Below are 13,888 nucleotides of genomic sequence, written 5' to 3' on the forward strand. Positions count from 1 at the left end.
GAAGTGTGTTATATATATGTATATATATACATGTATATAATTATTATATTCTGACTTGCTGGGGATTATATGCATGCACAACTCCACCCACTTAAGACATGCTTTAAAGATGACATATCTATGAGTAAGAGAAAGATAATGTAAGATTTGAACAAGAACCCTTATTGCTTTGAACAGTAATGCTTCTTGGAATTTTACACTGTATTAATTAGAACTGGCAAATCATGACTTATATTCCCATTATTTTGGTTAATTTCTTTGCTTTGTTAATTTCATCTCTGTAAAACTTTTTAACTGTGTGTATGCACCTGTGCAATGGTGTGCATGTGCCAGTTAGAGGAGAACTGACAGATGTCTATTCTTTAATTCCTCTATGTGAGAAGAAATAAAACCTAGCTAGTCAAATCTGGCATCAAGTACCCTAAACTGGTGGGTGAACACACCATCATTTTGGTTTCAACAATATTTATGTTATGTCCTGTGTGTGGACATGCATACAACCCAAGTGTAGCATTCACAGAAAAACTTGCCTGATTAATGTGGGTATCCAAGAGAATGAACTCAGGTCATCAAGCTTAGCAGCAACCACCTTTACTCCCTGAGACAATCTTCTGGCATTCATTTGTGTTTCTGAGAAAGTGTTAAAAACAAGTTCTCAGAATAAACTGTTAGTGTTAGTTTTAAAATTGTGTGTTGCAGTTTCTCTCTTAGCCTGGCTAGTACACAAATACTTGAAGACCAGACAACTACGTTTATTTACCATGCTTCAAGGCACAAAACTTATGTTATTTCTTTATTCTTAACCCTCTAAGCTAATCTGACTCCCTCTTTGCCAAAACCCTTTTTTATCCATTGCATTTTATGGCTTTCTCTGCTCCAGCTGTTCTCTCTCATATTTCCTGGACCTCTCTGCCTGTGGCAAAATCCCCAATTCCTCTCTCTTCTCCTCCCATGGCTGGTAGGAAATCCAGGCTTAGTACTTGCCTGTTAAGCTGCTTTATTGACATAGCAGAGGACACTTAAGTAGTTTCAAAGGTAGATTCTCATAACAAGGAGTGCAACCAGACAGGGCGGCACAGAAATCAGCATTTGAATTTTTACAACGTACACAATAACATTACACCTGTAACAAATTATCAAGACAAAAAGAATACATGGAAAAATATCAAATTCATTTACAAATAGATTTTATTATTCAAACTGTCCTGTATTGTAATTTTAGATGACAATATATCTACAGTTTGAAAAGTAGACAATATTTTAATGATGGCATGAGTCTATTAATCTTATTTCAAGCACCAGTGAGAGTGCTCAGTGTGGAAAATGAATGAGACAGTCAAGACTATACCTCATTTCCTAGATTCCTGGGGGATTTTTTGTAAGTATGAATTTTTTTATGCTTTTGAAGAGTACTGAGACAGGCAAAGGCTTTACCACACTGATTACATTCATAGGGTTTCTCTCCAGTGTGAATTCTTTCATGATTTTGAAGATAACTCTTACGTGCAAACGCTTTACCACACTGACTGCATTTATAGGGTTTTTCTCCAGTATGAATTCTTTCATGTATTTGAAGAGTACTGTGACAGGCAAAGGCTTTACCACAGTGATTACATTCATAGGGCTTTTCTCCTGTATGAGTTCTTTCATGCTTTTGAAGATTACTACGACATGCAAAGGCTTTATCACATTGATTACATTTATATGGCTTCTCTCCAGTATGAATTCTTTCATGCATTTGAAGATAACTGGTACATGCAAAGGCTTTACCACATTGATTACATTTATATGGTTTCTCTTCAGCATGAATTCTTTCATGATTTTGAAGATTACTACGAAATGCAAAGGCTTTACCACATTGATTACACTTATAGGGTTTCTCTCCAGAATGAATTCTTTCATGCATTTGAAGATAACGGTTACGCGCAAATGCTTTACCACACTGATTACATTTATAGGGTTTTTTTGTAGTATGAATTCTTTCATGTATTTGAAGAGTACTGTGACATGTAAAGGATTTACCACATTGATTACATTCATAAAGTTTCTCTCCAGTATCAATTCTTCTATGTATCTGAAGGTAACTGGGACATGCAAAGGCGTTACCACATTGATGATCTTCATACTTTTTCTCTGTAGTATTAGCTCCATTTACTTGTAGACAACTATGACTCCCAAAGACGTTATCTTCTTGATTGTATTCATAGGATTTCATTTCCAAATGAGTTCTTTGTTGTAATTCTAAGGAGGCTTTATCATATTGATTATATTCATGGAGATCCTCTTCATTATAGGTTGTCTTGTGTACTTCAAGATATATGTGACTGTTAAAGCTTTTACTATGTGGCTCACATTTATCACTTCCTTTTTCCATATGATTTTTTTCACATTTTTGAAGAGAAATGGAAGAAGCCAGAGCTTTCCCACACTGATTGCATTCATAACAATTTCCTATAGTGTGAGTCACATTACATGTGCAAAGTGAACCAGGATAGACAGAAGATCTTCCACATTCCTTGTACTCATATGGCTTTTTACCAGTGTCAATATTTTGATGTATTCCCACTGAAGCTGGAAAACCAATTATTTGTAAACTTGTATCACATTCACCTCTTCCTCTCAGAGTGGGGATGACTATATATCTTCTAATTTTTCTGGGAGAGAGAGAAGTACTATGCTTCTTTCCAAATCCAGAGGGACATTTGATATAGCTATTAAAGGAATAAAAACAAATAAAAGATGTTCAAATGGTATTCACACAGTTTAACTTTTTATTTCTTAAAGACATATGATATAGATTCAAAAATTCTCCACCACAACAACCTTCTTGACTCTCATAAACTGCCCCTCACTAAACTATGCTAAGTCATTACAAGTATATGGGTAATACTAGCTTTACTATTGACAATTTGCTTATAACAGTCTTGGACATACATATATTCCCTAGTCAATGTATTTATCCTTTCTGACACTTGAGATGTATAAAACTAAGTAGATGAACAGTTCTACAGCACGGTACTCATATGGCTAAAATTAATTAAAATCTGTTTAAGGCCTTGTTTCTTGTTTCTGAAAGGAATACTTTGCAGCTACCTAACATTGAGCTATAAGGTATTATGAGCATATAATAAACCTCACAATGCTATGTTTGTTTAACACAGCATTATTTGTTCATTAAAACTTCTGGGTACATTAAAATTTCTTCAGAAGCACATATGTATCAGCTTGTACATGAAAATTACCTTCCATGTCTTCTAGAACTTTGATAATGTTCAATATCCCGGTCTTCCCATTTGTAGCCTAAAATACAGTACCAGAAAATGTATGATATATTACTGGAAATGACACAAAATTTAAAATTATTATCTTTGGTGAACTTTAGACCAATGCTTGATTATTTCTTTCTCTTTCAGAATCAAAATCAGAGAACAGCATCCATCTCTAAGAAACGCTTGTCCCCTTAAGTTAAAGAGTGAAGGAAACTTCACATTATTACCTATACAAGTAAGGTTCCAATAGGTTTCCAGCATCACATCTTTGTAGAGATTCTTCTGAGAGGGATTCAGCAAAGCCCACTCTTCCTGAGAGAAGTTCACATGCACGTCCTCAAAGGTCACTGCATCCTAAAGTATACCACAATATGCATGTATATACATATATAGTATACGTGTATAAATATAATAAAGTATGCATATATGTGTAATAGAAGTGGTGACACCGACTGTATTGTAAATGTACACTTCATTTAAAATATATTTACATAATTCTATGTGCTCAACAAATCAATTCCATGTCACAGAATTTTAAATGCAAATTACCAACAGAAAAGGAAAATCACATCTCTCATTTCTGTGCATACTGGACAGAATATGCCATTGCAGAAGAAAGGCCTACTAACATACACAAAGAGACATGGAAACAGAGCAGCATTGTTGAGGATACGTCAGCAAAATTCTATCAAAATTACTAAATTAAAAAATAAAGAGAAAAGATGGGTACAGTGGTGCTTATCTTTAATCCCAGACCTTAGGAGGCAGAGAAGAGTAAATGTCTATGATTTCCAGGTCAACCTGATCTTTGTAGCCTAATTAGGTACCTTTGTAGCCTAAAGGTACCTAATGAGACCCTGTCTCAAATAAATAAACAAAAAAAGCACACAGGGCACACTCAAAATTCCTCCAAAGACTTAAACGTTCACTTCAGAAATGTACTATTGTCTATCAGAAAACTGGAGTGACCTTGTATAAACTGTAAGGCTAATATGATATTCTTATGAAAAAAAGTATCTTTAATAAGTTAGTGACTCACAGATCAAAGAGTTCTCAAAAAGATTAATAAAGTAAATGATGATATTAAGAAAATAAAGCATCAATACCACCAACAAAAAGCAACCGGCTATATAAAGATGATGCTACAATTAAGATCACTTGTTGCTTTTGTAGAGGACCAGGGCCAATCTTCAGCCCACACCATTCCTAACTCTAGGCAGAATCCAATGCTCTCTTCTGACTTCAGTCAATACCAGCCTTTCATGTGGTTCCCATCTATAAATATAGGCAAAAGACTCGTGCTCATATCTTAAAAAATTAAAAACATACATAAGGCTAGGGAGAATTGTTACAAATCTGCAATTCATTCTGGAGATCAGTATTAATGTCTTCCATGCATGTCATCCTGGTGTAAAAAAATTATACCCTCTGCCAAAGTTCAAAAGTCAAGATGTGGATAAAGCTCAACACAATAACAAATGGTAGGCACATAGAAAAAAATCTAATCTTATAAGATTAAATATAAACATAAAAATACCAGGCAAGAAAAAATGACTTTTTAAAGAAAAGCAATTGCTTCTATTTTACCATACATTATCTACAGATGGAGTCTGTAATGGTGGTGATGGCTATATGAGAATGTGGCTATATGAGAAGGGGCTGCTCAGTCTCAACCATACAAAAAGGACAAGTGTGATGAAGGTGTTAAAACTCAAAGCCCATTCTCAGAGACTAAATTCCTCCAGAAAGCATCCTCCTCCTAAAGGTACCATAAAGCACCCCAATGAAGACCACAAACCAGAGACAAATGCTCAAATACATCACATCTGAGAGATTTTTTCATTCAACCTACCACATTTTCACACAAGTCATGATAGGCTCACCCTTGGCCCATAATGAAATAAGCATTTATCCCGATTTCAAAGATCTCCATATTATCTCACAGTCCCAACACTGTGGAAATGCCCAAAGTCTCTTTTTTAACACTAAGGCAATCTTTTGACTTTGACATCTTGTAAAATCAAAACACAAATTATATCTTCCCAACACACAGTGGCACAGAATACACATTTTCTTTGCAAAGAAGGAAAGATTGGACCAAGGCAACCTTGAAACCCTGCTGGGCAAACACCCAATCCTGCAGCTCAGTGTCAGACACCTGGGGATTCACTTCAAAGGGCTTAGATGGCTCTTTCTCTCTTCAACGTCTTATACTCCTTGCTCTTTGCCTATTTCCCCTCCCTACATGTATATATTCTTGGCAGGTGTCTCAAAGCTTGGGTATCTCAATATGTTGAGATATGCAATCCAGGCTTCACCATCATGGATTCATGCAATGACTTCTCCCAGGCACCTCACAGTGGGTCACCTCACTTACCAGATAGATGGCTGAAACAGTGCTGAATACATAGGGGAAGTATAGATGACCCTGAAAATTTGTATCTTTCTTCTTTTAAGGAAAAGATGATAAAATCACAAGGAGTTCTAGCTTTGGATGGAGCGTACCTCACTGAAACAAAGCAGCATCAAGTTCTGCATGGAGGTGCTTTCTGGGACTAGGAATCACCTTGTCTTTTTCTTCCATAGTTAAAATATTTTGCTAGGTATTGCAGGACACTTACAACACATAATTCTCTATGTCCAAAGAAGAGCAGGTATCTTTTCTCTAATGGCCCTAACATCCCTGATAATTGCTGGCTGTTTCAGCACATGGTTGACATCTGAATTTACCTACAGGTCTTTTTACTTACAGACCACACAGGTTTCATTAATCTATGGCTCCACTGTTGGTCTTTTCTCTATGAGTCATGAGTCATAACTGTACTACAGAGTGACTGTTTAGTCTAGAGATCAGTCCATTACTCTTTCATTTAGCCTTAATTGATTTCACAGGACATGCACAGAAAGAGAAATTTCACAATATTACACAAACAGCCTGCCTTAGTAACTGCTCTATTGCTCTGAAGAAGCATTATGACCAAGGCAACTCTTACAATAGAATACTTTTGTGATAGATTATAGTGACAGAAGGGTGCTCCGTTATCATCTTGAAATGAAGCATCATGGTTGGCAGGCATGGGGCTGAGTGTTACATCCTGATACACAGGCAGGAAGAAAGAAACATTTGTCTTGCCCTGGTCTTCTAAAATCTCAAAGCCCACCTAGAGTGATACACCTAAACAAACAAGACAAACCTATGCTCACATGGGCATACCTCTTAATTTTACACAGTTAGTACTACTAAATACAGACCAAGCATTCAAAAATGGAAGAGTTGTGAGGCTGTTGCACTAATATAAGCCATGACAGTAATATAACCTAAGGAGAAAAGAGCTCTAAAGAGTGAAAGATACTAATAGAAACAGAGAAAAAGAGAGAAAAAGAGAGAGAGAGAGACAGACAAAAGAAAGAAAATACTGGCTTCCACAATACAATCTGTGAGGTAAGACATATGGATGGACTCAACTGTCTCTGCCTGAGGCCACGGAAATCTTTCCACTGTTCCTTAGCTGTGAGGAGTCTACCTCCTTAGACCATGCCATGGGCACCATCTCCTCCTGTATTCACGCTAACCTCTCAAAAGTGTCTCTATAAAGAAAAGGCTGTAACACTGTACATTCAACCTTGGAGAAGTGTGGATCCAACTGGAACTCGTGTCTGATGGAGGATAGGGTGGCCTTAGCAGGGAGTTGAGCTAACTAACCTTAGGCAGAAAGCAACTGTAAAAGGAACTTTTATTTGCCTGCTTCAGTTGATGTTTCGAAGGCTTACTGCCTCTATCTATTTACCTAGGCCTATTCCTGGACTCTAGCCTCCACACAATCTAATCTAGGCCTAAAATGTTTTACGGCCTGTGAGACTTACTGCTGAATAAGCTCAGCCTTTCTTGTTCATTCTGAGCTCATAGCTGGCTGTTTCAACTCAGCTGTTCTGGCTCAAACTCTTCTCAGAGCTGACTTATTCAATCTGGTTTTTCTCTCAGCCTCTGGATTGCTATGCTTAGCCTCGACCTAACTCCAGCAACCTTTTTCAATCTTCTAACTCCTCATTCTCTGACTTGTTCAGTCTTCACCTGTGTCTAGCTTGTTCTCTCATTCAACCTCTCTCTCTGTAAAACTTTCCCTGTAAAACTCCCTTCTCCCTCTTTCTCTGTGTTACCCCTTAAGTAGCTTCCCTTTCCTCTCTTTTCCTGAGAGTTGGGCTTATCCTATTCTGTCAAGTCTTCTTGGATTTGTCACTTTCTTTTTTGCCACTCAATTGACATCACTTTCAAACATGGGTGCTTCCTCCTACAAACTAACTTTACCTTCATTGTTTGGGATTAAAGGCGTGTATCATCACACCTAGACCTTTGCTTTTTTTTTTTTTTTTTCCCCAAACTTGCTCTATACCAGACTGGCCTTGAACTCAGACCTGCTTACCTCTGTCTCCAGGATTAAAGGCGTGTCTGGATTCCAGCAGGATCACACAGACTTAGAAGGTCTTTGGATGTGATCTGTGGCCAGAGTAGCCTAGTTCTGAATTAAAATTACTCTACAAGCAACCATGCGGTTTGCTGCCATCTTGAATACTATGTCAATATTATATTACAACAATACGGAATTTGAGCTATAGAGTCAACAAATGTCCAAAGAAAATTGTAACAATTTATTCTACCAACAACAGAAAACATGAGAAATTATGAATGAAAAAAAAATGAGCACACACAAGGTTAGAGAAATACTAAATGCAGTGACATCCTATGACTTTAAAACTTTGAACTGAATAAAACTTCAATAAAAAAAGAGAAAATACAGAAAGAGAAAAAATAGAGACAGACAAAAGGTAGAAAATATTTTCTTCAACTCCTTTGAATGGGTTACAGGCTTCCTTAATAAGAACAATTAAACAATTGGAGGCCTCTAAATTGAGATTTAAGTATGTCTTTTCTCTGAGTGCATGGCATTATCCCTTGTTTCCCTCCCCACCCAGTTCCCTGAGGAACCGGAAAAACCTGTCTGTACCGTGCTGTCTGGGAAAGAATAAAGAGATCAACAACATGAGAGCATAATTAGAAGGAAAGAAAGAAATAACACAATTAAAAGGGAGTAAATGTTGACGAACACGACCAGGAAACCCAGGAAGTCTGGCCTTACTAATTCACGGGACTGGACCACCGTGGCATCTACATGCAAATGTGTTAATAACACAGACTTTCCACCTGCACAGAATTAACTGCGGACGGAGCCGACACCTGAATGTCAAGTGCAGAGCTCCTAGACGACACTGGAGAAAGAGCTCTGCGAGTCAGCACACCTGCTTCCCTGCAGACAGTAAAAGCAGCTGAGGCTCGCTGCCCGGTGAGGCCAGCAACAAAGTTTTCACTCAAGGCTCCCTAAGCCCTGCGGACGCGCAGCCAGGGGAACCAAGTCACTAAGAAGTTCAGCTTCCCCCTCGGGGAGGTGCAGTGACCTCACGGGGCGCTTCCCGTCCCGCCCCCGGGGCGAACCCACTCGGGCTCCCGCGGCTCCTCCCCGCGTGGGGACGGCGGCCCCGCTCACCATGGCGCCGACTCCGAGCTCGCCCGCTCTCCTCGGCTCCCAGCAGCGGCTCACAGCGCGGCTCTCCGGAATATCTCAGTCTCCCTCGGTACCTTAGCCGAGAATTAAGTAAGACCGACCGGAAGTGCCCTCCCCGTTCTGACTGGCGGGTCCGTCTGGAGGCGCTGATTGGCTAGTGAGCTCTGAGTGACAGGAACATCTCTGGGACAGAGTGCTGTGAAGTGTCACAGCGCGGTGGTTCCCAGCCCTGGTCTCCACTTCAGTCACAAAACTGTCCCAAATCTGCCGAGACTGACATTGCAGTAAAACTTGGGCTTGCTACCGTACAGGCAATCCCACGAACCTGATCTCAGGACCTAAAAACGGCTTACGTCAGCATCTGTCGCCATCACCTACCGCCGCCGCCAAGCGCCCAAGGTTCGCCCGGTGTGTTCGGCCAGATAAAAGGACCCGCCCGTCATCCCAGCTCTTCCTCTGTTCCTTGAGCTCGCTCCCAAAGTCTCCCCCTCGCTGCCCTCCTGGCTCTGCTCCCTGTCTGCCTCTGTCTCTTCCCCAGATCTCACTTCTCTCCCCTCCCCCAATAATCCTCTTTTACACCAGATGCATATTTAAGCTCCTGGAGTAATTTCTCTGGGGCACACGTTGGCTCGGCTTGCAAAAGGTACCCCCCTCCCACCCCCGCTGCCGCGTATTTCATAACAGCGCCTGGACTGTCGTCCCGCACTACTCCTGCAATCATTAGTAGGCACTGCTTTGTCTAGGTACAAGGTCTCTAGCGTATGCCGATCTTTAAACAACGTGAAAAACAGTGATCCACTTGCCCCACAGTTGAAAGGGCCCGCAAGTCTATCCAGATCAGATCTAAACCACCTGATTGATAGTCACCAGGCATTAGCAATTTAAAAAAGGCTCAAAGGATTGTTCACACCTCTCAGCTGAACAATGGTAGTCAAAACACGAGTTCCCAGCCTTCAGTGGTAGCACTGGCATATGCCAGCACTTGGGAGTCAAGACATCAAAGTTTAAGCCTGACACACAGAGTGAGTTCCAGGACAGCTAAGCTACAAAAAGAAACACTGTCTTTATAAATCTAAACAGGGAGAAAAAAAAAAAGAATAAGAATAAAAAAGTAAAAAAGAAAGTTTAAGCTAGTTTGGTTTATGACACCAAACACCAACTATTAGAGATCCCCAAAATGAGGTGACCAGGAGGAGGACATACGATTAGAAAACAAAGATAGAAAATTTGGCATCATTATGTCTTGTATAACCTGATGGCTTATGTTCAGCAAGTTTATTGAGACAGACAGCTCTGATACACTATTTATATGTGGAGAATAAGATGTCATCAGACAGATAATTTAGCAAAGATGGCAGAACACCTCAGAGTGAGCACACAGCGGCCATGAGACTGATCACCACAGACTCTCAGGCTGAAGAGCCTGGTTCCCTTGACTCCTTCAAGATGCTACCTCCAGCACCAGACAAGAAGTTTCCAAGTCTACCCTTGGCCAAGACAAAAATATAATATTCTCTTGGTGCCTTCATCAGAGCATCTGAGAAAACCTTGGATAGTCTTGGCTCCCAAAAGGCTTACCTTTAACCTAAACAAATACGGAAACAAAAGAATCAATAAATGGAAAATTAGGACTTAGAAAGAAAGACTAGTATAGGTTGGAGAGTCAGTCCACATAACAGGGAATGAGAAAGTACTGATGACACAAAAAGTTGATTTTTTAAAACCGTAATTGAAACACTTTAACTAAATTACTTTTTGAAAAAAAGCAGACTCAACTTGCTAATTCCCCACATGAATTTAGAGCTTTGGGTGGAGGTCGAGTCCCAGAATCCCACCACATGGAGGGCTGAGCCAGGAGCATCGCTAGTTTAAGTCCTGGTATAGCTGCTACAAACTGAGTTGACAGAATACTTGGATAACTTAACCAGACCCCACCTCAAAATAACTTTTGTTTAAAGCTCAGCAGACAGACGCTGGCCAGGCGTGGGATGGGTTCTAGAATGAGTGCCTGGTATTTTCTACCCCCAAAATGGAAATAGAGTGCTACAACCAATGTACTGGAATAGGTGGAATAGAAGGAAGCGCTGTAACAAGAGCCAGCTAGTTGGCTCAGAGAGTAAAGGCACTTGCAACCAAGTCTGAGATCCTTGGGCCAATACCCAGGGGAGGAGCCGTTCCTCCATGTTGTCCTCTTACCTTTACACATGTGCTGAGGGATGTGTCTTCATACATGTCTGCATGGTACAAATTCAGAATTTGTCAAAAGAAAACTGAGAATCATATGAGAAACAAAAACAAATAAACAACAACAACAAACCCCTAACAGAACAACAAACAAATCTAGAAAAAGAGCTGGTTATGTTAGTATAACCATTGATCAATACAGAACTCCTTCACAACACTGCCAGGATGACAATAGGAAGCAAAGCATTCACAGTTAACTTCATACCAAGTTGTCAAATTATCTCTTCACAGCTTCCTTAGGGTAACATGGGAACAACAGAAGAGTATTTCAGGGAAATACTTACCTTTTGGATTAAACAGCTACCTCTAGTCTGAGTTGTCAAAAAAAAAAAAAAAAAACAACCAACCAAACAAACAAAAAAAACCAAAAACAAACGAAGACAAAAAGCAAAAACAAAAACAAAAAAAAACCCCAAAAAAACCAACGAAGACAAAAAGCAAAAAAAAAAAAAAAAAAAAAAGCAGTAAAATGAGTAAGAATCATAAACCCAGGGTCTGTCCAACCACAGCCTTACCACAATGCACTTCTAAGGTACACTGCAAGGCCTGTCTCTGTGGTATGGATTTTTGCCTCAGGCCTTCTCAGGCAGTGCTTACACAGCATCCAGAGTAAAAACAGTCTGTTCTGTGGCCTTCAGCTCTTTACTGTGGGCCCTTCTCTCCCTGAGGACCTGGGAGTTCAAGAGAGGCCTGTTCACCACACATCTGAGCAGTGACTCCCCCAGGGGCTAAGGTGCTGGATGCCATGTGTGAGTTCTCCACACTGCGGTCCTGACGCTTTCATATGATCTCCACATAGGTGCTAAGTATATGACAACCACTCATGGCCAACCTTCTACTGTGCTGTCACATACATGTAGGACAGGCAGGAGAGGATTTGGCTGCATGCCTTCCATCTGACAGATCTCACTCAACAATCCCAAGATTCACCACCAAGGATTGTCATCATGCTGCGTTGTCTTATAGCCTCCAGGATGTAAGACTTCAAAACCCAGGACAGGCCACTCCTTCCTGCCAGCCATGCAAGTGAGGTACTCAGGGTCTTTCTTGCCTGGTAGGTGAAGTGATATCCTGCTTCTTTCCTGCCCTGATGTTGTGCTCCTAGGCCTCAGTACCTGAAGCACTGACTACAGAAAGTTAGGAATGACTCAATATTGGACCGACCTCCCTTCCCAAGACCTGCAATCTTAGGAAAATGTATGTGAAGTCAGGGGTTTACCTAAAAGAGTAAGTGTCTGGTCTGGAAGGCCAACGCTGCTCCCAAGCCCTTTGTAACACAATGGCAGCCTACAGAGTGAGGTGAGGGCTCCCACCATCCCACCAGGAAGAAAAATATGGTGGCTTGAACCTCTGCCACCTACTGAATTAGACCTCAATTCTGACCAGCCTCTTGGGGACTGGACTGTGGATTCATTTCTGAGGCATTAGTCTGGTCTGACTAAGAAACTGAGAAAGAACAAAAGAATCCTGCCTGGTTTTTGGATAGCCATACCCCAGTCCACATGTGAGAAACCTGCTTTGATAGTCTTTTTGGTAAAAAGAAAGTTTGATTTAAAAATATGTGCCAAAAATCTGTATTCTTTTAATCTATTGAAAATGGCCACCAATGTAAATACAGGATTTTAGTCAATTCAACCCTGAGGGATCAAAGTATAAGTTTTTTATTTAATAACTCCATATTTCCTATGGAGCCACTTAATTCTCTCTCTTTCTCTCTTCTCTCTCTCTTCAAAACAGGGTTTCTCTGTGTACTCTTGCCTGTCTTGGACTTGCTTTGTAGACCAGAATGACCTTGAACTCACAGAAATCTGCCTACGTCTGCCTCCCTGAGTGCTGGAATTATAGGTGTGTACCGCCTCGTCTTAATTCTCTTAATATTCTCATGAATACATTATACATATTTTATTGCCTACTTAATCTTACTTATGAAAATTTATATATGAACCGTCATACTTATTTTCCCCTCAATCCTACATCATTAGGGAAAATAGAGTAAACCAAATTAAGCGCTAAGTTTTTTGGTTTGGTTTTTTTGAGACACGGTTTTTGGTGTAGTCCTGGCTGTCCTGGAACTCACTCTGTAGACCAGGCTGGCCTTGACTTCCTCTGCCTCACAAGTGCTGAGAAAGAATTTTAACATTATGCTCTTACTATTTTATTTTCTTACTCAGGTTCTCACTCAGTAACTCTGGCTGAACAGCAACTCACTATGAAGACCAGGCTAGCCTTCCAAGCATAATGATCACTGACTCTGCTGCAGAGTGCTAAGATTAAAGATATGTATCACCATCCCTGACTTGTATTAATTCTGCATATTTAGTCACCAAATAGAAAGAAGCTAACTGTGGTTCAGAATAGTAGTCTGAACTGAAGACACCTTGGCAGGAGGATCACCAAGAGGGTTAGGTAGGCCTGGGTTATAAGCCAGACACTATCTCAAAAAAGCAGTGTCACAGCATGAGCAGACTCTGTTATCCCACTTTTTAGGCCATTAGTGTCAGTATTTATCCTGGAGTTCCCATGGAAACATGGCATCACGGCCATGTCCCCGAGTCCACATTCTACTTTTTTGACATCTGTGACTGTCATCTGTGAAGGTGCTGAAGCAGCAGCCAGTGGCAGTGGCAATGGCATGACGAATCTCCATCCAGCTGCTTTCCTGCTACCTCCACTGCTTTTGTGGAGGAATTTTATCCTGTGTCCTGCTTGCAGGCTTTCAGGTTTCCTTGAATGGCAAGTTCAATCACACTATCTGATTTCTGGCTCAGGTAATCTAGATTCCCAGCCTCCTTATTTCTGCCTGAACAGCAGGTGGAG

General features: G+C 40.4%; 1 protein-coding gene across 2 annotated transcripts; it reads right to left on the reverse strand.

Annotated features, from left to right (window-relative positions):
• Positions 1-977: 977 nt before the first annotated feature.
• Positions 978-9,281, reverse strand: LOC132646028 (zinc finger protein OZF-like). 2 transcript variants are annotated; one of them, XM_021658694.2, is made up of 4 exons: positions 8,810-9,281; positions 3,497-3,623; positions 3,243-3,300; positions 978-2,711 (listed from the first exon to the last, which is right to left on the reverse strand). In XM_021658694.2, the coding sequence occupies exons 1-4, from the start codon at positions 8,810-8,812 to the stop codon at positions 1,343-1,345; spliced, it is 1,557 nt and encodes a 518-aa protein (XP_021514369.2). In that variant the 5' UTR covers positions 8,813-9,281; the 3' UTR covers positions 978-1,342. The 2 variants fall into 2 exon arrangements, with proteins under 2 accessions (XP_021514369.2, XP_060227230.1); XM_060371247.1 differs by lacking the exon at positions 8,810-9,281 and adding an exon at positions 8,565-8,723.
• Between the last annotated feature and the right edge of the window lie 4,607 nt (positions 9,282-13,888).

Source organism: Meriones unguiculatus, chromosome 17 (genome assembly GCF_030254825.1).
Source record: "Meriones unguiculatus strain TT.TT164.6M chromosome 17, Bangor_MerUng_6.1, whole genome shotgun sequence".
Lineage (NCBI taxonomy): Eukaryota > Metazoa > Chordata > Mammalia > Rodentia > Muridae > Meriones > Meriones unguiculatus.